The 24,697-nt window shown below is 37.6% G+C and overlaps 1 protein-coding gene across 1 annotated transcript in view; it reads right to left on the bottom strand.

Annotated features, from left to right (window-relative positions):
- The window catches only part of PCLO (piccolo presynaptic cytomatrix protein), a 373,103-nt gene that overhangs the window by 58,274 nt on the left and 290,132 nt on the right, over positions 1 to 24,697 (bottom strand). The window contains exons 17-22 of the mRNA XM_068401930.1: positions 23,404 to 23,430; positions 19,593 to 19,686; positions 13,420 to 13,491; positions 10,609 to 10,789; positions 9,131 to 9,325; positions 7,708 to 7,890 (exon numbers count right to left, since the gene is read on the bottom strand). Coding sequence (XP_068258031.1) covers positions 7,708 to 7,890; positions 9,131 to 9,325; positions 10,609 to 10,789; positions 13,420 to 13,491; positions 19,593 to 19,686; positions 23,404 to 23,430 — 752 coding nt within the window. The remainder of the gene's footprint in view (positions 1 to 7,707; positions 7,891 to 9,130; positions 9,326 to 10,608; positions 10,790 to 13,419; positions 13,492 to 19,592; positions 19,687 to 23,403; positions 23,431 to 24,697) is intronic.

Raw genomic sequence — 24,697 nt, 5'->3', positions numbered from 1 at the left:
AATGTTCTGTATGAGATGGGAGAAATAAATAGGTTCTGGGTACATGCATTAGATGTGGAGGTTTTCAGAAATGTGGTGATTTTAAATTCCCAGAGGTTTGGAGTTGAAAAAAACTTTCTATTATTGAGTAAAAAAATAGAGGAAAAATAGACAGAAATTGCTGTAGGAATATATTGTTTGTATTACCTTAAACATTTCCCTGCCCCTGCCTCCTAGTGAAATCTTTGTGGTACCAACAGGTATGTTTGGACCTTTACTGAAACACATGGTATATTATCTAGATCTTTAACATTTGCTAACTAATTCAGGTCAAGAGTATAGCAGTATGCTTTTCTCCTGGCAATTTGTTTGCTTGTTTGGTTGTTTTTTTAATGTGTGCCAAACAAAAGAGGAGACGCATATGGCATCCATCAACATATGATGTCCAAGCAACAGTTTATTGACTTGTAGCTTCTCTCTCATGAGTGTCTGTTTGAAAGGATAGAAAAACGCATATGACTACAATGATGTTCAGGTTTAAGATCACCTACTTAGCTATTTAAATATTAATTTATTGTTCACCAAAGATCGTAGGGAGAAGCAAAATAATTTTCTAGACATTCTCTTCTTTGGTCATAATTTTTTGTTGTTGTTGTCGACCATTTGATATTCTGACATAACAAAAAAAATGTTTTTTCATTATACAATCATTGTACCTTTTGGGGTAAAACTGGCACCTCTTCCTCTGCAAATAAGGACAAGCTTATTGAATTGAGTTACGTAGATAAATGCTGACTATATGGTGAAAACTATCTTTTTTTTTTTTTTTTTTGTGCTCTGAACCTCTTATTTCACTGGAAACTACACTTTCTACTTTAGCGAGGCAGAGTTGGTGCACCTTTCTACTCCACACAGACACTGTTCCTTGTCTATCTTATTCACTTTATTGGAAGTTACTAAAACTAAAGCATGTAGTTCATTCTTTTAAAACTATAAACCGGCTTTGAAAAGGCCTTTTATGTAAATCAGTAAATAACTATATTGCAAATACACCTACTGTTTTATAGGCATATATCCAGAGAACTGGTAATTATCGTCAGAATATCTGTAACTGTTCAAATATCTGAAGAACTCTAAAATAATTTATTATGTTTATTATACACACAGAGCATGGGGAATAAACAAGAGGAGTAAGAGACGTGCACACGCCTGAAGAGATATGATCTTATTGGCATCACGGAGATGTGGTGGGATGGCTCCTACGACTGAAGGGTTGGAATGGAAGTATACAGGCTCTTCAGGAAGGGCAGGCAGGGGAGATGAGGGGGAGGTGTCATCCTCTATGTCAATGATCAGCTGGAGTGCATGGAGCTCTGCCTGGGGATGGAGGAGGATCCAACCAAGAGCTTATAGGTCAGGATTAAATGGAGGGCAGGGACTGTAGACATTATAGTGGGCATCTGCTATGGGCCATCCAACCAGGAAGACCGAGCAGATGAGGCCCTCTATAGAAAGACAGGAGTAGCCTCATGTTCACAAGCCCTGGTCCTCATGGGAGACTTCAACCACCCCAATATCTGTTGGAAGGACAACACAGCAGGCCATAAACAATCCAGGAGATTCCCCGAATATGTTAATGATAACTTTCTTCTCTAAGTGATAGAGGAGCCAATGAGACATGCCATGCTAGACCTTGTTCTCACCAAAAAGGAGGGGCTGTGGGGGACGTGAAGCTCAAGGACAGCCTTGGCTGCAGTGACCATGAAATGGTGGATTTCAAGATCCTTAGGGCAATGAGGAAGGTGCACAGCAAGCTCACTGCCCTGGACTTCAGGAGAGCAGACTATGGCCTCCTCAGGGATTGGTTTGGTAGACTACCTTGGGATAAAGCCCTGGAGGGAAGAGGGGCCCAAGAAAGCTGGTTAATATTCAAGGATCACCTCCTCCAAGCTCAGGAGCGATGCATCCTGACAAAGAGGAAGGTAGGCAAAAACGCCAGGATGCCTGCATGGATGAACAAGGAGCTCCTGGATAAACTCAGGCACAAGAAGGAAGTCTACAGAGCATGGAAGCAAGGGCAAGTAGCCTTGGAGGAATACAGAGAAATTGTCTGAGCAGCTAGGGATCAGGTTAGGAAAGCTGAAGCGATGATAGAATTAAATCTAGCCAGGGATGACAAGGGCAACAAGAAAAGCTTCTATAGGTATGTCGGTGATGAAAGGAAGAATAGGGAAAATGTGGACTCTCTCCAGGAGGAAATGGGAGATCTGGTTACCCAAGATATGGAGAAGGCTGAGGTACTCAATGACGTTTTTGCCTTAGTCTTCACTGGCAAGTGCTCTAGCCACACCACCCAAGTTGCAGAAGGCAAAGGCAGGGACTGGAAGAATGAAGAACCGTCTGCTGTAAGAAAAGATCAGGTTTGAGACCATCTAAGGAACCTGATGGTGAACAAGTCCATGGGACCTGATGAGGTGCATCCACGGGTCCTGAGGGAACTGGCGGATGAAGTTGCTAAGCTGCTATCCATAATTTTTGAGAAGTCGTGGAAGTCTGGTGAAGTCCCCACTGACTGGAAAAGGGGAAACATAACCCCCATCTTCAAGAAGGGAAAAAAGAAAGACTCGGGGAACTACAGGCCAGTCAGTCTCACCTCTGTGACTGGCAAGATCATGGAGCAGATCCTCCTGGAAACCATACTGAGGCACACATAAATCAAGGAGGTGATCGATGACAGCCAACATGACTTCACTAAGGGCAAATTGTGCCTGAGAAATCTGGTTGCCTTCTACGACGGGGTTACAGCACTGGTGGATAGGGGAAGAGCAACTGATGTCATCTACCTGGACTTTTGCAAAGCATTTGACACTGTCCCACATGACATCCTTGTCTCTAAATTGGAGAGCCATGGACTTGACAGATGGGCCACTCGGTGGATAAGGAATTGGCTGGATGGTCACACTCAAAGAGTTACGGTCAACGGCTCAATGTCCAAGTGGAGAACAGTGGCGTTCCTCAGGGGTTGGTATTGGGACCGGTGCTGTTCAACATCTTTGTCAGCGACATAGACAGTGGGATTGAGTGCACCCTCAGCAAGTTTGCCGATGACACCAAGCTGTGTCATGTGGTTGACATACCGGAGGGAAGGGATGCCATCTAGAGAGACCTTGACAGGCTTGAGAAGTGGGCCTGTGAGAACTGCATGAAGTTCAACAAGGCTAAGAGCAAAATCCTGCATGTGGGTCAGGGCAATCCCAAACACAAATACAGAGAATGGATTGAGAGCAGCCCTGAGGAGAAGGACTTGGGGGTGATGGTTGATGAGAAGCTCAACATGAGCCGGCAGTGTACGTTTGCAGTCCAGAAGGCCAGCCGTATCCTGGGCTGCATCAAAAGAAGCATGACCAACAGGCGGAGGGAGGTGATTCTGCCCCTCTGCTCTGCAATCCTGAGACCCCACCTGGAGTACTGCATCCAGCTCTGGGGCCCCCAACATAAGAAGGACATGGAGCTGTTGGAGCGAGTCCAGAGGCGGGCTATGAAGATGATCAGAGGGCTGGAGCACCTCTCCTATGAAGAGAAGCCGAGAGAGTTGGGGCTGTTCAGCCTGGAGAAGAGAAGGCTGCTATAAGGTCTCCCCAGAGCCTTCTCTTCTCCAGGCTGAACAGCCCCAACTCTCTCAGCCTCTCTTAGGAGAGGTGCTCCAGCCCTGAAGGGGGCCTACAGGAAAGCGGGAGAGAGACTTTTTACAAGGGCAAGTAGTGACAGGATGAGGGTTAATGGTTTTAAACTGAAAGAGGGTAGATGTAGATTAGATATTAGGAAGAAATTCTTTACTGTAAGGGTGGTGAGACACTGGAAGAGGTTGCCCAGAGTTGTAGATGCCTTCTCCCTGGAATCGTTCAAGGCCAGGTTGGATGGGACTTTGAGCAACCTGGTCTAGTGGAAGGTGTCCCTGCCCATGGCAGGGGGGTTGGAACTAGTAGACCTTCAAGGTCTCTTCCAACTCAAACCATTCCATGATTCTATGATTCCATATTTAAAACACGAGTTACCTACTAAGAAAATTCCATACAATAGAAAGATCCTTCTGTGGGATAAATTACTGACTTAAAAGGAGATGGACTCATTTACACTATCTCTATAACTGACTCATCTGGTGGATAAAATCTAACACACAGTTTTATGTTTAAAGGAATGTGTTTAATTTTATGTGAATGTGTAATTGGCAATGATTCAGATTTTTCACAAAAATGAAATCAAATTAACTCAAACCTAGGCACTGCTCTCTTCTTCTGGCTTGAATTCCTTGCAACTTCTGCCTTCAAACGGATAGCTCTGAATTTTTTTTGTTCCCCTCTGAGGGGTATGATGGGAATGTGTATTATGCAATTGGTTTCTTTGCAGATCACGCTCTTATCTCTCACAGGCAACAAGGAAATTATACTTCAGAGTTTATTTTTAATTAAATGCTGTGTTTGAATATTGGATTTTACAAAGGTGCTGAGCAAAGAGCAATGTTTTCTGTTGTAGCTTCACCTTAATTTTAAAACAGACTGATTAAAATACATTTTTTACTGTTTAGAATGAATACAGAAATAGTCCAGTCCAATAAACTTAAACTGATGCAAGTCCTTTGCATTCACAAAATATAATATGTATACCATGGTTGCTGGTTTTGTTAATGATTTCCTTTTTACTTCTCATCAGACATACAATTAATAACTGACAAAATACAATCAATAGAAAAAGTCCTAGGATTCAGAAGTAGAGAAAGATTTCTCTGGGGCATTCTAAGAATGACTGAGGGTTCATGTTTTGTTTTGTTTTTTCAAGTCCCAATTCAATTCAAGGAAAAAAGATATTGAGAGATTAGGTTAAAGGAGGAAACTCTTTCTGAGTGTTCTCTTAAGTAGAGAAGGATTGATGATCACACACAGAATAGCATTTTTCCCATCACCCTTGTGGAAATCTTGCTAGATTACTACCACCTTGTGTGTTTGGGCTGAAAAAACCCAAGTAGTTATTCTAAAAGGTGCTGTTCTCTGATAAATACCTGGAGAAATAGCTGTGGTGAAAAATAGTAATAAAGTTGTGGATTATCTGTAATGGCTTCCTTAATAAAGGGCTTTGAGATTTAGTGACAAAAAATTATTAACTTGCCAAGATGACTGTTCCAGTCCATAAAACCAGTTCATAATGACTTCTTTTCCAGGTGCAAATAAAGTAGGCTGTAATGGTGGGTACCGTAAGCATGAGGTATCCCTGCAGGAATGGACTTGCTAACTGATGATGCCCTAGTATTCATTGTTCACAATAGTCTTAACTTTTAGAATTTTTGAACTACAGGGGAAACGTCTCCTTTTTTCATCTCCTCTTCCTCCCACAAAGAACTCCATAAATTGAAAGCTCTTTTGAGCATCTTTCGTGCTTTTGCTATTCAAGGTCATAGTCTCTTCCCATTTTCTGTACATACTCTACAAAACTGCAATTAACTAATCTTGCTTTTTGGTCCTACTGAAATGCATGAGATCCATTAACCTCAAAATGGTAACTATTGGCCCACCTCATATGTATAAATTAAGACAAACAAGTTTGGTACTGTAAGAAGCAGCCAAAACTTCTCACAGATCTGAAAACAGACTTGTAAACTTTGTGTAGGTGACCATGCATTGTGTATATTTGTCAGAAGTAAAAAGACAGAAGTACCATGTCTCTTCACAGTAACTCTAACCTCACTTATATATTAATGATATTAATGTGGGCTCTTATTCTGATAACTCTCTATGATGTTTCTAATATTGCTGAGACAAATGTATATTGATACACACCCTTTTTGCAATTTTAAAAGTAAAGAAGCTAGCATAACAGTTCAGTGGCAAGGGTACCTGAAGGCAACAGCCTAGCTATTTCCTTTTCATAAAAGTGTATATGAACTCTGATTCAACCTTATATCACAAGCAAAAGGTTTTAGCATTGCTTGTTTGTGCCAAAAGGCATCAAAAGACTACAAGTCTTTATGATAAATCTCTACAGACATGACATCTCAAAAGATCATAAGAGTTATTTAGAATGGAATGGAATGGAATTAGAATAGAATAGAATAGAATAGAATAGAATAGAATAGAATAGAATAGAATAGAATAGAATAGAATTATTTCAGTTGAAAGGGACCTACAACAGTCATCTTAGTCCAACTGCCTGACCAATTCAGGGCTGACCAAAAGTTAAAGTGTGTTTTAAAGTAAAGGGCATTGTCCAAATGCCTCTTAAACACTGACAGGCATGGGCCATTGACCACTTGTCTAGGAAGCCTGTTCCAGTGTTTGCTTCCTAACGTCCAGTCTAAACCTCCCCTGGCGCAGCTTTGAACCATTCCCATGTGTCCTATCACTGGATACCAGGGAGAAGAGATGAGCATCTTCCTCTCCACTTCCCCTCTTTAGGAAGCCGTAGAGAGCAAAGAGGTTGCCCCTCAGCCTCCTTTTCTCCAGTTTAGCCAAACTTGTCCTTAGCTGCTCCTTATAGGACATTCCTTCCAGAATTAGATTTCTATGGTATACACACCAGGAATAGGATGGGCCTTTCAGTCATGATGCCTGAACTAGTACCATGATATCCTCTGGCCTCTGCCTGAACTGAGTGTATGGAGTTGAGCTGTAGGGTAAAAAAATAGGTGTGTAGGTGGACATACACATGCATATAGATAGATATTTATGGAAGAGTTCATAAGAAACAACTTGTTATTTCTAAATACAATGTTTAAAATTATTTGTTACATTTGCCCTTGTTAATTAGCTGTTTTAACATCACACTAGTTCCCTTAATGACTTGTTGCCTTTAGGGTTTATTGTTTGAAGTATCATTCCCTCTTTCTCTCCTACAGCCTTCTCAGCCACCCTGTATTGTCCACGGTGTGTGATGGTGTTGACAGAAAAACCTTCAATGAAACATGAGAGCTTGGGAAGGGATTACAGCACAAGAGAAGATCTGAACATCCCGTCTGTAAATTTATTGGGAAAATCCCTCAGATTCCATGGAAATAAGCAAAATGCTCTAGAAGTCAAAAGAACAGTGCCGATTTGAACCAATTGAGATTCTGGCTCTTTATTTGTGATGAAGGGATAAATTGATGATATGTGGTTTTTAGGTTTGATGTACAGGTGCCTACAGGTGGAAAATATTTTTTTTAAGAGGCTGATATGAAAGTTATCAAGAGATTGAGCTACATACGGATCAAAACTCCTTTCCTTTCCACTGGCAGTTTGAAAAATTATCTATGCTAATAACTATTAACATAACTACTATGTTGGGAGAGGAAAAAGAAATTGTTAATGTCTTAAGTAGAATTCCAGAAACAAAAATGTGCAATTAGGTTTTTGTCACAGTACAATAAATGTTCAATCACGCTTAAGGAGACCAGCTTGGATGCATTCTTTTTATTAGGCAACAACATGATGAAAGCTATACCACTTTTCAACAGAAGTCTAAGTCCACCAGTGGAATGGAAGTGCATGTTTCTTGTTTTGTAATGTTTCTTAGCATAGTTTTTTGTTATGGATTTATGTGCTGATATGGAAAAATCAAGCAGAGTTCTTGATTCATATTAACATCCATGGCACTTAATGGAGGGGTAAAATAAATAATTAAATATTGCAATGAATTAGTAGACACGGCAAGAAGGATTTGGGATGTGGTTGGGTTTCTTAACCATGTCTTTCTGCTCACCTCCTTCAGGCTTGACTGGTCCATCAGACATCACTTTCCTGAGGGCTAGTTGGCTTTGGTCTTTGTTGTCACTGGCTGGTGGAGGCAGATTGTCAGACTGAGTTCTTTGAATAGGGAGGACTCCTGCTATGCTGTGTCTGTGCTGCTTCCTGGCATGATTAGACTGACCGCTTTTATGTGCTGCTGTGGCAGTGTGGGTGAAATGGAAACCCAGAGTATGTATCCTCAGATGGAACCAGCTTAAATGTTATTCATGCAAACAGAAGTGTTTTTTTCTGTATTTAAATTAGTGTTGTCAAACACCAAAGAGACACCACATGCACAGCATTAAAGAGTATTAAAACTGGCTGTTTCTTTACTAATGATGGTGAAGACAAGGGAAATAATTTCCCCCTAGTTTTTGCATTATACCATGGTAAGTTTATGGCATATCAACAAATCCTGAAGACAAACACAATGATTCCACAGTCAGAGAGTTTTAATTTGCCATCAACTAAACCCTCAACTAGCAATCAGATACTGGTCTGAAGTATACTCTGGAGAGCAATCCTTTTGAATGGAAAGGTTTTAATTTATTAATCTATTTAAAGTTGTCAGATGAAATCTATCTTGCCCTTTAATCAATCCACGGCACAAAAACTACTAGAAAAATTGAACTCTGACACCTGACTTAGCTCTCAACTCCCTTTGACTTTGCTAACTTGCTAACTGTTAAAATCTGATGTTGTTAATGGCTTTGTGTGTTTAATGATTTTGCATTTAGTGTGTTTAATGTTTTTGTCTATTTCTGTTCTGTTCATCACTAACGTGATTTTATCTGCGATATTAAGAAGGTTGCCTTATATTTCCTTCCCCAAAAGAGTTAATATTTACAGTCATGTTTCAAAAATAGAAATCTCAGCCATGTAGTAAAAAACTTTTTTCTTTAACTTTAATTTTTCTTTTGTGTATATAGTCCTGTCCTTTGTGATTACTACTTATAGACATATCTTCTTGTTAATGTGCTCTCAGTATTTGTTGTGTGCAACTTGAAGAGCTGGCAGACGCATCTCTGCAGGTTTTGGTTATTTCATTGGTAGTTATTTAGTGACATCAAAACACCACCACACAATGGAAATCCCTGTGAGTCATGCATGACCATGGAACACCATGGACCATGAGGGAAGGGACTGATGGAGAAACAGCCAGTTTCACTGCAGTCTATATAAATTAAAATAAATAAATAAATAAATAAAAGACTTTTAAATACAAGAGTATATTGTAATTATATGTATTCACACACAGGCACACACAGACATTGAACAGAGTGAGCACAGTGTGCCAAGAACAGAAAAAAAGTAGCCAAAAAGGGAAGGACAGCAGGGAAAAAGGCAACAGATGAACATTAAGCTGCCATGCTGAGGAATTTATTTGCGTCTTTTACTTGGTTGAAGGCGAAGCTGTTGAACAGCTGCTTCAGCAGCGGCGATGGCTGCCCCAGCATCTTCAAGGTGGGTTTGAGTGACGCTGGTTTTGCTTTGGCTGCGGGATGGACCATGAGAGCGTAGATGTCCTTCAGAGGAAGATTTGGAGCTCCCTGGACTGCTGTGGGATTTTTCAATGGTGGGCACCTGCATATCTACCAAGAAAATGAAGAAGCACAACTGTTGCATTTATTAAAAACAAACAATTTAATTTTCTTTCTCTTGACCGGCCTTTCTAGCTGCATTCCAGAACAAGGAATAAAGATTAATCTGTGCAATGCCACTCAATGTCTCAGGATATATCGTGATTAGGAAACTCTTAGGAATTACAATTTTCTACTTCCCCACTGCTCCCTGCTCAGGGAATAATTAATTTACTATTGGTTTTCTATCACTTGTGAATTATGTTTCCTGTGCCGGTTCACAGTGGTGGAATGATGGGGTAGCCTGAAGACTAATTAATTTTTTGCTTTCTACTTCTCTATTACGTAGAGACTAACTAGCATCACTTATGTCGATATTGAATACTTAGTTAATGCTTAGTTTTATTCTGATGAATGCCCCACTCAAAACCATAGCCTAACTTACAATAGCTTCTATACTAACCTCTAATTTAGATCTAGATCTTATATAGACACTAATCCCTAGCAAAACACTACATAGAGAAATAGAGAGGAGATGGAGCAGAGTCTTATCACTCTGAGGCTCTCATCTGGATGCTATTTAGGATGGCTTTTGCTTTGATATGACATATAGAGTCATTGACTCATAGAATCATTTTGGTTGGAAAAGACCTTTGAGATCATTAAGTTCAACCGTTAACCTAGCACTAAGTCCACCACTAAGCCACGTCCCTAAGCACCACATCTACAAGTCTTTTAAATACGTCCAGGGATGGTGATAGTGTGCTTTAAGTGAGCAACTGGCCACTGACTACTTAGTGTTAAAAAAAAAAAAGGTAGAGATAAATTTCTTGGAGCAGGAGACACTGAGATCAATTCTGCTTTTGTAAACACTACTATAATTCTACTATATCAGCTCCACCAATTTCCAATACAATTGAGATATGCTACAGCCCATTATCATTGACTGGAAATGCATATGCATTATTATAACATAATTGTTATTCTATAAAATATTAATGTGACATTTCCAGAAGATAAAATGCCATAGAATATTTAAGGAACATGAAAAATAGAAAGTTAATCTGTATTGAATTTGTCCAAGGCTCCAATGAATTAATCACAGAGATAAATATGTTTTTAATAAAAGTGTATACAAACTTCACAGCAGTAACTTTATTTTTCTACTAGAACTTACATATAGCAAAGGTTTTCCCATTACCTGGGAAAACATTTCATATCAGATGCACCAAGTCATTCCTACCCTTGGAGGGGTCTGGGAACATTTCATATCAGATGCACCAAGTCATTCCTACCCTTGGAGGGGTCCGGGAAAATTCCATGACTTCTGCTCTTGATGACAGATGGTTTTGGAGATTGCTGGCTACTCTGTCCAGAATGAGATTTCCCATGATCAATGTTTTCACTCTGTTCTTTCAGAGGGTACCACCGAGGAGTGTTGTCAAGCTGAGAGATGCTGGATAACTCAATCAATACCTACAAATAAATCAAAGTACAATATATGGCCTGTGTATTATTAATTATTGTGTACAGCAGAAGAGTCTACAGTTGTGTTACCAGAAGTTGCAATCAAATGTAAGCACTTAAGGGTATAAGGCTGTACGCTGACAGATTCAGGACTCTCTGCCCATGCTCTGACCTCACCTGATATAAGCCAACTGTGATCCCAGACCCACATTTGTTAGCATGTTAATGTGTCTGAACTAATATATCTTCTCAATAGGACCACAGTAAGGACTATGAGCTTAGACATAGCTCCATACCAATATGACTAGATAGTTTAAAGGGTAGCTTGTGAGCACTAGCTTGAAAGCTAGACTAAAAAGACATCTAGTCATTCTGCCTCTGTATAGACATATTTTAATAGAAGAATTGGGCAGTGTTATTTTCTCCCTTTTGTCAGTGTTAGTAAATGAGCAAAAAATTCAATATTTTTTTTAATAAGATCTTCAATAATATGAGACTGGTGCTTGTTGATTCTTTAAAAAATCCACATATGCAGGTTTTGTAACAAAAAGAAAATAATAGGGGTGTCTTTGCATTTCACTAAAATAATAAAATTTAACAGGCCATTTAGTCCTCGAAACTTCACTGGAAAAAAAAAAAAGGAGATGCAATGGCAATGTCGAAATGAAATGAGAAACTTGGCTAAAAAAACCCCTCCATTGTAGCTAAAATATGTTCTAGGCCACCTGCATTGCTAGCAGGAGTTCTGTGAAATTTCTTCTAAAAAATAAAGAAGAAAAAAAAAAGATCATTGGGACCAATCAAGACCCTTCCTTCCTTAATGGTCTTGTAACTGAGAGGGCCAAGAGATGTAAAGTACTAAAGAGTCATCACAGAGTCTTGAATGAAGGAAAAGACAAAAATAGCCTTGCATTTGGCTCTAAGGTGAGAGGGTTAATACTAATGTCAGGTAGGGAAGTTTTAAAACTGCTAGACAAATAAAGTGTGCAATTACCTCAGGGAATGTCGTCTTTGTCAGTTTATTACAAGACCCTGAAGGCCTCTTCAGGTTTATGGATGGGGAAGTCTCTTCCCAACTGATTTTTTTCTAGAAGGTTAAAAGCCTTTTTTCTTTCTTTTTTTTCCCTTTCACCTTCATGGGTTGTATATGACGTGGCTTGGTCTTTCTGGATAGATCTATACTTAATCTGAACAGATTAACTATTTAGTGTGCTCCCTGGTGTGGTTTTTGGTCATAGCTTTGGGTATGACTTGGAAGACAGCATGGTCGAGGATTGTTCCCCATAGGCAGTATAGGCTGAGGACTGCTTTGTAGGAGAAGAGGGCTCACATTCCATGGGTGTGAACCATGATGTGCCACTTGCCCTCTGAGGCATGCAAGTGGTGCTGGCCCTATTTAAGCAAGTCCTTAGGGCACAATTTGGATATCCCATATTTGATGTTATGGTGCAGGATTCCTCTGGATATCCTGGTCCTGAAACACACTGGATAGTCTTTTCTGTTCCCTTTTCCCATGAAGAACTGTTTTCATGTTTAAGTCTGAATGATTTAATAAATAAAATAGTTCTAGAAGTTAAAAATATTTTAAGGCAAAAATTTAAATCGTCCTGTGGAAGCAGCTGCTGGAGCATCCATTTTCTAAATGTCATAAATAACAATAATGTAAATATACAGTAAAGCCCTGCATTTGGACTAACATGCTGAACTCAACAAGAATACTGATGCAATATGCGGGAAATAAGTAATCATGTAGCTGCTTCTTACACATTTATTTTAGTAATTGTTCAAATGGTGACACTTCTCAGTTTTGTAGTGACACAAAGGGGAACTGGAGCTGAACTGAGTACCTTTTTGCAAAGTTCAAATGCAGAATGAGCAGAGATACTCTGAGTTACTCTGTACATGAGCAATCGATTTTCCTGGGCTTCTGTTTCTAATTATAATCCTCTTTTGTAATAACATTTTTAATTACTTTTTTGACATCATAGTTATTGCTGGTACTTCTGTATTATAAGTACATATGTTTATTTGCTTTTAATAGAGAGAGCATACTTCTTCCCATGATCACTCATCTCATTTATTATTAATTACAAGATTTTGCCTTCAGTCATACTTTGGTAATGGTATTACTACTTTGTAGTGTTAAAAATGAGACCTTGATCAGCAAGACCAAATTACTCACACTTGCAGATACTTGTGCATGTGCTAAATTATGGTTTGACGGCAGAATTTAATCCTTTAATCATTTACAAAGACTGATACCTCCCCAACCTTCCCATGTTATGTTAAAATCAAGGCAGACAGCTTATCAGTCATAACAAGAATTCCCCATTCAGTCACTGTGAAGGCTGTTATTACCTCAGGCTTAAAAAAATTAACATCTTCAGTGAAGTAACACTGTATTGAGTCCTAAATGAACTTGCCCACAGTTTACTGAGATAAAGGGAAGGCATCTTTCATGTGTGAATTAAAGAAATCATGGCCATTTGTTATGAATTCAGCAGTAAAACTGTGACGTAAAAAAGGTTTTACTTGACACTTGTACCATACCTTGGACGAGAACAGTCTCCAAATACCAGCATGAAGTTAATCAGCTTTCTAACTAGTCAGGGTTAGAGAGGAGGAAATAAGATACTCACTTCACCAAGGAAGTCATTCGAGGAGAATCTATCATAATCCCAGACAGTCACTTCCAGTGTTTTCTTTTTCAGCTGCAATTTAAGTGAAAGGATATTAACCCCATTGCCATCATAAACTTCAGATCAAGTCTTTGTGATGGTTTCTGTTCATTCTCTCCTCCTTGTACCCTTTTACATAGTGAGAGCTATATAAGTTTGACAGGCAGTTTTTGACCTCCCATCAGCCTTGATCTCAGAAAAATAATTTGGGGCTATTATTTGTTATCAAGACAAGTGAGCTTGTGCTTGGCCCTATTTTAGGAATTTCTACAAGTTGTTTTTGACAGAATGTGTGTCCACTACAAGAGCCAAACTGATTTTTCAAGTCCCATTTTTGTATTTCTGCAGCTTTTCTCATTGTCAGATCTGAGTTGTCTGAACTCAGACATTTGCCTAAAGTGCATTTAAGTGTGAATTTCAAATGTATTATTTAAAACATCTTATTTACCCAATCTCATCTGTGAAGACCAGGCTTTAATACCCCCTTAATTCAGTGTAGTCAATGGGACTCTGCAAGTGATCCAGACATGCAGGATGAGTTGTACTGTTAGGTATTAATGACAGCTATCAAAACCCATTATCTGCAGACCTTGTTAAGCATGATAGCTGTGTTAAGCACTCTTCCTACAGGCTACATTAAGAAACAAGTAAGTCTTTTTATATGACAAGATAGTGCAAGACAGAGAAGCTGTTGACCAAAGCAGCTGACGTTATTGGAAAGATTGACCTGAGTGTTATTCCATGGATCTGTGGGACAGGTGGGGAGAAGATTGATTACCGGTGTTGTATGATGGGGCAAAAGGCTAGCAGGTGGCTGGAGAGGCAGTAATAAATTCATGTGGCTTGAAACAGAGAAGGACAAAATCATGGGGGTATGGAATGTCTGTGAAGTCAGGCTGAGAAGTTGTAAGTGAAGAATTTGTTGGACACTTCCAAGCATTACTAAGGAAAACAGGACTATTCACATACTTGAATAAAAGAGGTCAGAACCAGAAATCTTACGTGATAATTGAGGTCATAATCCTAACAGAAGCAACATGTCACTCAGTGCTCTGACTGTTAATTGTCTGCTTGGGATAAAGGGACAACAAAGGATCAAGTCATTGTTCAAAATTATAAGATATACCATTTACTGTACATATTATATATACCTTCAAGAAAAGCACTGTTTGCTATTTACCTCCACTGCCCCTTGGTTTAATGCAACAGAGATTCAGACAGTTCTTAATAACTTTAAATTGCCTTTAAATGATAATTTCATCACATATTATGTATTCAGAATACATAATAATCTGCTCCCAGCTAACTTTAAAAAAATGAGCAACTATGCAAAGCCAGTGTCTTTGAAAATCAAATGTAAATGAGTGTATCCTGGAAAATCCACACAAAGGGGAATTGTACTATTTTTAGCATCAGCAATGTACACTTTAAGCAGGCAACAACGTAGTCTTTAAGCAGGCAACAACATGACTTGAAAGACAAGATTAAAAAAAAAAGTATTTGAGAGCAATTCTTTAATCTTTCTCTGTTTTATTCCTACATAATTAGGCAACATTCTTCTTAAACACTCTTTTTAAAAATATCCTGCAAAAATCAAGGAAAAAGTTGAACGAAAAGATTCTCTTTTGAACATTGCTTACAGAATATTTGTAAAGCTGATTTCCTTGACTGAATAAAATTCCTTTTCTTTGCTGTTCCAAGACAGTATTGAAACTGCAATGTGAAAAAAAATCTGAAAAAATTAGTTGAGCAGCCACTGGTCCATGGTACTTTTAGCTTCCTGGATGATATAATTTCCTGCTAGATGCTATAACAAGTATATGTATTTTTACCCTTTAAAAAAGAGCAATAGCATAAATTCTTTTCAGAAATGTATTGTCTTGATTCTTGCTATTTTGGGAGGACATGTTGTCTTCTTGTTTCAAGTGATAGCTGTGCAAGGACAGAGAGAAGAATGTATAGATCCAGAAAAGGAAAAAAAAACCCAAAGATTTGAAGGATTTTTGGTGGAAAATGGAAAATAGAGATTTTCAAGTAACTGCAACCCTACTTTGCTAGCTTCTTTGCAATAGTATGATAATAAAACTGTGCTGAAAACTTGCAGCACTCTACATTTCGTTGAGATATCTATTTTAAGCCTCTTAGTTTAATGAAGCTTTTATAAAATATTATGACAATGGAAAACCATCAAAAGAGCTTTATTAGGCAGAATGCATGAAGTGAGTTTCAAAGAGGAGGAAAATTTGCTTTTCTGAAGATATATTTATGTGCCACTATTGAAGGCAAAGAACACTCAATGGCTAGTGATTTTAAAGGCAGCCATAGTACCGTCACAGCAAAGTAGGGTTCTGCCTTACATCATCCAGTTTTAGGTCATGAAGACATAAATTCAGATCACCATCAGGAATTTAGCTGACAGCAATACTGAAATGGGTTGCAGAAACCCACTAGCCATCTGACACCAGGTCTCTGCAAGTGGGCAATACACTAAAAGGAAAATGAGAAAGTGTCCGTAAAAGAAGGAAAGCAGTTTGGTCCAGCTGACCTTATACATGTTGTGAACCTCATCTGAGTTCAAAGTGTGTTATGAAAACAGTGTTACTAAGCTGCAACTAATTTCAGGCTTTCCCTTGTGGAAAAATACAAAATAAATAAATAAATAAATAAATAAAAGAAAAGAAAACCACACCTAAAAGAATATTACTGCATGTGAACTTCAGTTATCTTAAGGCTGCTGTGTGCAACCATCATTTAAAGACAATGAAGGAATATACAGAAAGAGCCAATGTGAATAATATTTCCTCTTACAAAAGACATAACCAACACCACATGTACAGAAGTGTGCTTCTTGTTTTAAATGTCTGGACATCACTGGGTGTTGTTATGGATAATGCAGGTCTGTGTAACTAAATATGCATTATTTGAAATATTTAATATATATTCCTTGATAATCTCATACAACTCATGACTGGAGGAAAGAAATAATTTTAATACAGTTTGTTTTTCTCCTATGCTGAAAGTAAATTCCTATAATTACTTCAGAAATAATATAAAAGATTGCAGTCTCAGTCAGGATATTTGATGAGTAGAAATGAAGGTGCTGTATTAGATCATGCATTATAATTATTTGTGTTTACATTCATATTTAACATTTTATTACACTCTTCTCTATATTTCTGTACTTCAGTACCTGGGAGGACAAAAAGACTTTTGCTAAGTCACTTAGAAACTTACTTTCTCTTGTGCAAGATACTAATAAGATTTAGGTACCAACATATTGCTGATTCATAAGAAATCTTTTCTTACTTTTGGAAATAAGACATAGGCTCCTACATCACTCAAGGATTTTGAAAATATTACTCTTTTTAAACAGTCTTTTTAAATTGTCCTTCAATTTAAGGACATGAGCTATAGCAAGAGCTATTTGCTTTAAAGAATTATATCCATCATTTAAGGAAATACTTTTATCTGCTTTCTGACAGGTAAGAAATTGAGGCAAAGAAAGACACATCTTATATCGTGGTCATAGATTATACCAATAACCTGACCAGCAACAGAACTTACATCTTTTATCATCTTCTCCTTAAATCATTCTAATGCTTTCTTTCATGCTCTGAGGAGGTATTTGACTTTAGTTAGCAATTATTATACAATATTTGTAATGTGTGTACTCAGCCTTCTCTCAAACTGTAATTATCTCCACTTTATTACTTAACAAAAAACTTAAATTACTAAATATTCACAGTTTAATTTTTCTCCAACTGTCAGAGTAGAATTTGTTACTTGATAAAACTAATCATTCTGACCTTGAAAAAGTCTGTTTCATTTCAAAGAGTGATCTATTTCTCATAATTATTTTCACTTTAATTTCAGCTAGGTTATGAAAGAGAAAAGGAAAATGAAAAATTGTACAACCAGCTAAAGTCTAGACAGTGACGTTGAAAGGACTATATTAGGAAATATTTAATAATACGTATTTGCTGTCAGCAAGCAACCCATGCTTTGATGGAGGGAAAGAAAATGCTTCTTTGAAAAAAAAATTATAAAGATTCATGGATTTATGTTAGGGAATGACTGCTAACTCTGTATAACTGAGTGTATAATGCAGGTTTTCTTGTTTGGTGATCAGAACACTCATTCTCAGTCTATCACGACTATTGTCCCGTACTTCTCTTCTTATTCCTATTTTGAAATATCCATTCATAAGGGTTATGAGTGCAAACACTATACTGTTGCATGGTGATAGTTCTTCAAACTGTAGAGGGTACTTATGATCAGCATAAAATTATTTGGTGATTTAGAAATGTGCTTTACTGTATAATCTCTAAGTCTGGGTACTGAATTTTATAGGAGAAGAATCACTCACACTGGTATCTTACCACTAGATACAAGCCATGAAAAGGTGTGGAAGGTGAAACTATTCCCTGCACACAGTTCTATGTGACAAGAGGACAAAATATACAACATATATGGTGCTCAAACGAAGCTTACACACTTGTATTCATAAGCACCGCATAACCGTCTCAGAGGATGGGAAAAGGAGATTTGCAAATAGAAAGCAAAGGTTCAAAGAATTGAATACGTGACCTAAAGGCAAATTTCATCAACTAAGGGTCAAAAAATTGACAGCAAAGATATTAGGAAATTTTCTGTCATAAAAATCGCTGTCCAAGAAATCCTAGACTAAGATCATTATGTAATTTAAAATCACCAAAAAGTCATTGAATGCCCAACACCCAAGCACTCTTAATTACAGCTCTGTGAAATGTCACAGCAGAACCTGAAAGTAGATTAAGTAAACTGAAGAGCCTTTCTTATATGGAAAGTTCAGTTTGGATATATATCTAAGACTTGCCAAACCTTTTCACAAAACCCAGAAGACCTAGGGTTTATATTGCAGCTAGACAAACATCACAGGGGTTCTTTTTTCTGACACAGTCACTGTCAATGAGCTACCATTTATGCAAGTCTACATGAAACACCATGCAAAACCCAGCAAAACATAGCCATTACGTACAACAGGGCACTTCTGAAGTAAATCTGAGCTACTGTCTGTTAAGTTCAGATGAGTAGACTGCATGGGTGACTATGCAAGTCTCTCTGTGGGAAGAGTTTCACTCCATGCAAAAATGAGTATCTTAATCTATGTTCCTCTCAATGAACAAGAATGAATAACCAAATTTTAAGTTAGGAAGATAATACTGAGGTCTTGGTGTCACATTGGAGAAGTATGTTAAAAGCATTGGGAAATCTATTCACTAAAGCATCTGGTAATTCTGGGCTTTTTAAGAAGTACTGAAAGATTAAATGGCCTTGAAAAATGAAGTTGAAAATATCAAGAACAAAACACTAAGAAAGGCAAAAAGATTTAAGACTGTGTACAGATCCATTATTCTATAAAATATACTTCACAAGTTAAACAAATCGACTGATCATTTTGCTCATTATGCCTTTGTCAAATGGTAAAAAGTCCCTTTAAAAGGGGAGATGGAGAAAAAAAGGACTCCATTGCTTCATACTGCCTCAGTTAACCCTGTAGGTCAGTTAGAGTTAGGAAGCCACCAAGAAACAGAGAAGACTTCCACAGACCTCTTTCCCAGATGCAAGCTAAATCTTTCCATAACAAGGAAATTAAGTATCTTGTAAATTTTTTTTAGATGATTAATATTTCAAGCCCATTGCTGTACATTGCTGCTAAATCTAAAAACGTATCTCTACATTTTATAAATATTTTTGAATAAGAAAATGGTAGGACCTGTGTTTTGTGAGAGCTTGCATGGCTTTAAGAACGAAGAGTGACAGTGATTTCTGCATCTATTTCAGAAACTTACGTCTTAATTTATTCTCTCCCTGTATTCCATTATAATTTTTTAAATTGCCATACCTGTACTTATGACATGGTTATGGATGTAATCCCCACAAACTACCATTTTTATGAGCAGAAGGCACAAGAAAAGAGTATTGATATAGTAATCTCAATCAGAGGCAATAGTTCCAAATTTCCCCTAAATCTGGCAAGATTTCACAGGGGTTCAGAGAATTGCCCGTAGCACTGCTCCCTTCACAGTAAGCACTGCAGACCACACAAATAATAAAGCAGCAAATTGCACTGAACAGTACTACCAGTCACGCACCTGCTCCATGGAGATATTTTTATAAATGACCGTCTGATTCCACTCAGGATTCAAGCTTTTCTGTATGTACTTAGTTCTCCGCTTGTACTCAGCACTGAATTTGAACAAAGGAAGGAAACATTACATTAGTGATCTTTTGTTTCTTTCAGTTCTAATGCAAAAAACCACCCACAAACCAAAAACCAGAAGAAGAAAAGAACTGCATCCCTCATTTCTGCAACAGCTCAGGGTTACAAGAGGACAGTGACAGCCTTTGGGTTTTTTTCATTAGCATGCTTTCATAACATGGTCTTTTAAAACATCTTCTTCTGACTCTTCAGCAGACTAGCTCTGCCTACAACCGTTCCAACATAAAGCATCAGGCAGCACACACACATATGCTTTGTTCTCTCATTGTAGGTGTTCGGCTCTGATTATAAATTAAAGTGATAATGCATTGATTTCTTTTCCAAGACCATCCTCCTATTAGCACTTTAAAGTAGCATGAATCCATTATATTTATAGGTTACAGTCTCTAATTCCAGAAGTCCCATCTCACAAGAAAATTTAATGAATGTCAGAGGATAACTAATATCCTGTTAATGATAGCAACACCAATTCCTTATTGATCTCATTCTCTGCCTATACTTCTAACTGTACTGGAAACAAACACAAAAGTGCATTAAGCTCATGATTGTTTTTATCAATAGACAAGAATAAAAACTCTGGCTGCATAATCTGTTTTTAAAAAGAATCGGTAGTGCTTTCTATTTTACTTTGCATTTCCTGAGTATGGAGAAAGCATTACACCAACCTTTAACAGAATATGGATTCATCTAGCTCTGTGAGCTTTGATGTCAGATTTGTTTCCATTCCAATTTTAATATAATATGAATTTTAATGGACAACTCAAAAGAGCTGGGTAGGAGAACATGAGAAGCTTTTAATACTTTGAAAACTCAACAAGATATAAGGTAAAGAACCTCTTTAGAGGTTTTACCTTTTAAAGAACTCTGAAAGTTAACTGCCCATTGTCTTCTGTTCAAACCTCCCATACATTAAAGGACTTACGTGATATATCTATTACTAAATTAAACAGGTCCAGGACTGTTCACCAGCACTAAGGCCAAATGGCACAGAATGACCAGTATCTGCCCTATTAAACACTCTTACAGTTCCTCCACATTAACTTTCTACAGTGTGCTGTTCTGATTCTAACATCTGACTTCTGATTTAACTGTGTTTTGGTTCACACTGTAGTGTGGTCTCAGAGCTAATGAACTAAATTCCTTTCATATGAGATTAACTCAGAAGATACACTCCAGGGACTCATTTAATCAGCTAGTCACTAATGGTGTACCACGCATGGTACCAGATTGGAGAAGGGCTGAATTAACGTTATGTGAAAGACATATGTGTTTCATTGACACTTATATGTCAATGCTGGGTCTTCAGCACCAGCAATTTCACTCTACAAACTCAACTCTACTGTGCAGTGTTTTCCTCTAATTATTCTGGAGTGTGCAGTGGCCTTATTCTCCAAAAGGGGGTGGCCATATCCAAGCTGCCTACTAGATTGATATCTTTTAATGAGAGAGACTTGCAGTTATTTTTGCTCTTTTTGCTCTAGTCATTCTATGCAGTTCCATTTATTTTCTTGCAAAACATGCTATCCACCGTCTTCCAGTTTATCAAAAAATGTAAAGGTCATTGGGACCTGTGAAATAAAGTATCTGTCCACCTCCACTTAAGAGAAGAAAGCAGCAGCTCTCCACAGTTCAATCGGTTCTGTCAGTCACAGCACACAATGGTGTATTTTTGAAAAAAAGGGAGGTTTACTTTTTCTTGTATGTCAGTAAGAAAAGGATGAATTAAAATCTAGGGGACCAAGAGCATATGAAAAAGAAACTCACATAAAGTTATTTCTTTGCATATCTCGGAAGGAAAGTTGAAATACAAAATCTGACTCATTTTGGAAACTAGATTTTGATGGCAAACCCTATTCAGTAATGCACTTAAATTTTTTAAGCACCTCAGCAGTCGTCTTTTTGCACTTTCTCATCTGAGAAAAGCATCCCCATCACTCACAGTATTGATGAGATCTGACTGACTCATATGGAGACATGGGACATGAGCAAGCAACAGGTGGGCTGGTAGCATCTCTCTCTGGGCTCACAGTGGTCCTCAAATGAATGCCTATGCTGATCAACTATTAATGAATTATTAACTTATCCAAACTCCTCCTACACCCACAGTAACCCACTTACTTCTTACCTTAACTAAGCCAGGATAGTATTATACAGCTTGGACCTGTCTAAATGTCCTATGAGCTACTGGTTTTAAGGAACTGATATACTTTCATCTTTTTGAAGAAAGTAGGAAAGGACCCTTAGGGCACTCAGCCAAGAAAATGACACAGACATTCCCTTTCCTTTCATGGATTTACTTTGGCAATACTACAACTTCAACACCTTTTCAAAGTTTCTGATCCTTTTCAGAAATACGTGAGAAGATGATTCATGCAGTGTTGAGTTTCAGAGCTGGCAGTGACAAAAGATAAATGTATTGTTAACATGATGACTCTGGAGTATTTCCAGTGAAGTCCACAGACTATCTGGATCTAAACAGGCAAGAGTGGCGTTAGCCCACATTTGTGTAATTTATGGTCTGGATCTGTTGCAGAGGGAAGCAGGAGATCTTGACCTCTTCTAAGGAGCTGCAGATCCAGGCTAAGCTGGAAGACAGCTGAAGGTTTCTAGACCTCTGAAGCGAAGGCTCTGGCAAATACATTAAGTTTATACCACCGACGCACCTTCCCCCCAACAATTGTGATTAACAGTTGGTGATGCTTTAATAAAATGCATGAATTAAATCAGTCTATACCTAGCATGAAATAATTTGCACTTTAAATTCACAGAGTGCACTGTGTGAAAAGATACAAACTGAATTACTCTTTTATCATTTCTCTCTCTCTCTCCCTAATTATAGTTTATTAATACATAATACAACTGAAAGTACAATGAAAACAGTATAATAGAATAACTGCACATAAAATGTGGTATTTAAACACATTCATTAAGTAATTTTATTAATGAAGAAACACGCTGATGATAGAGAAGATCTGTTTATTAAAATTCATTTGTTAACTTGTTTGGCCAGGTTTCTACTTTTAAACAATTTCAGATTTAGAGCTAAATTACTATTATTATGTACTTAGCTTGGGCTGATATTAGCATGTCTTGAGAATGGAGTTCTGCCTTATTTTTCCAACTCCAGGACAAACAAAGCACTAGTAACTTCAATAACTAAAAATTTAACTTTGTTTACCACAAATAGCCATTTATGTGGTCAAGCAGCTTTAAAGCCAGCTTAGCAATTTTCTGGAATTATACCTGGCTTTAATGTCTATACACTGTGCCAGCTGTAGAGAGAAAAATACTCCATTTCATTTCCCAACAGTGCTTGTTTCTTTTGGCAGTAACACTATTCAAAATCCTGATACAAGTTCACAATTAATTGTTTTGCAACTTTCAGTGAGTGAGAATGAATTTTTAGATATCTCTGAAGTAAATTCTTCCAGACTTAAAAAGAAATTTTGTTTGTCATCAGAGTTTGGCACTAGAACACTATGGCATCAAGGAACATTAATTACTTGTTTCCAGTTCCTTCTGACTTGGAAATGGGATTCATTAGAGAATGAACAGCAAAACCATGCTGCAATCGCGTGTCATCAAAACTCAAGAGAAATCTATAGTTCAATGCACAGGCTTATCATAATGTCATGCACACGTACGAAAATGAAAGAATAAAATTGGAAGATAGTAGACTCTACCTTGCGTTTTGGACAACCATGACTTGTCTGCATACCCAGCATTTACAGAGTTAGGAACACAGAGGAAGCAGTGTGAGAGAAAGTGGGAACAGAGATGAAAGAAAACATGTGAATAATGGGTAGTTTCTAGTATCTGAATCAAAGGAATAGAGGCATTAGGAAGAATAAGAAGTCTAGCATGGACTGAACTAAAGATAAAAGATATTCAGTAGCAATTCAAGTTTCTGCTTTCAGAAACAAGTTTGGCACTTTTGAGAAGCTCTTCATTTTCATTATTCCCTAAAGCCCCAAGTTACATGCAAAACTCTAACATTGCCATGTTTTAAAATAATGAACCCAAACAAAACGAGCATCCAAATTCTTCATAACTTGGCAGCAAGTTTAAACCTATACTTGGATCTGGCCGAGACCTCTGCAGGGTGAACGTCTCTCTAGATCAAAGTCTTATTTATACATCAGTGAACATACCTGCAAAATTATCAGTAAGATTGATTTGACAAGTATTTCACAAGGCTCTTAGGCGCATTAAAAACCCCCTCAAGATTTAGGACCTGTTCCCATTATATTCAGTAATAGTTTTGGGCCCAATGCCACTGAACAATATTGAATGCTGTATAGCTGGAATTAGCAAGCCACAAAAGAATATGCATGCCTTTAGTTGTACCGTTCATGTGCTTTTAGCAGTGCTTGCACATATGCCAAATGCTGAACTGTGACCTGGGCATCCAGTTTCCTGTTACTTTGAATAGAACAGATTTTTAGTTGCATGGTCCTAGCCTAATAGTCTTTTAGGATGAATGTGATTACCCAAGCAGAGAAGTTTGCAGGAATTTGTCTTTGTAATATAAGGTCTGATCCATCAGCTTAATTTTAGATATATCTATTGTGTCACTGAAGTCAGCAAGATTATTATAACCATGTATATTTATGTGTATGTATGACACTGCAACTTTAGGGCACAAAAAAGTTATAGCATTGCTGATACAGAAACTTATCTTTTAAAGGAAACACTAATGAGCTATTTGTAATTACAGATTCTAAAAAAGCAATGGTTATGAAAAAGTGATTAGTGATTTGTATAGTCATTAGATACAAAATTACCAGAATTTCTAAAACTACCTCTTAGCTCTTAAAAAAAAAGTCATTAAAAATCACATGGAATGAATGTTTTCTGTCTAGTATTTCTCAACTTTGATATTATACTGCAACCTTAAATTGATCTCAGATACTGTAATTCTGTATGTTTGCAAATCTGTCTCAAATTCAGAATATCTTGAGCTGAAATAACCATTCC

The sequence above is a fragment of the Nyctibius grandis genome, chromosome 5 (assembly GCF_013368605.1).
Source record: "Nyctibius grandis isolate bNycGra1 chromosome 5, bNycGra1.pri, whole genome shotgun sequence".
Lineage (NCBI taxonomy): Eukaryota > Metazoa > Chordata > Aves > Nyctibiiformes > Nyctibiidae > Nyctibius > Nyctibius grandis.
Note: the sequence above shows the minus strand (reverse complement) of the source record. Positions and strands in the feature narration are given on the sequence as shown.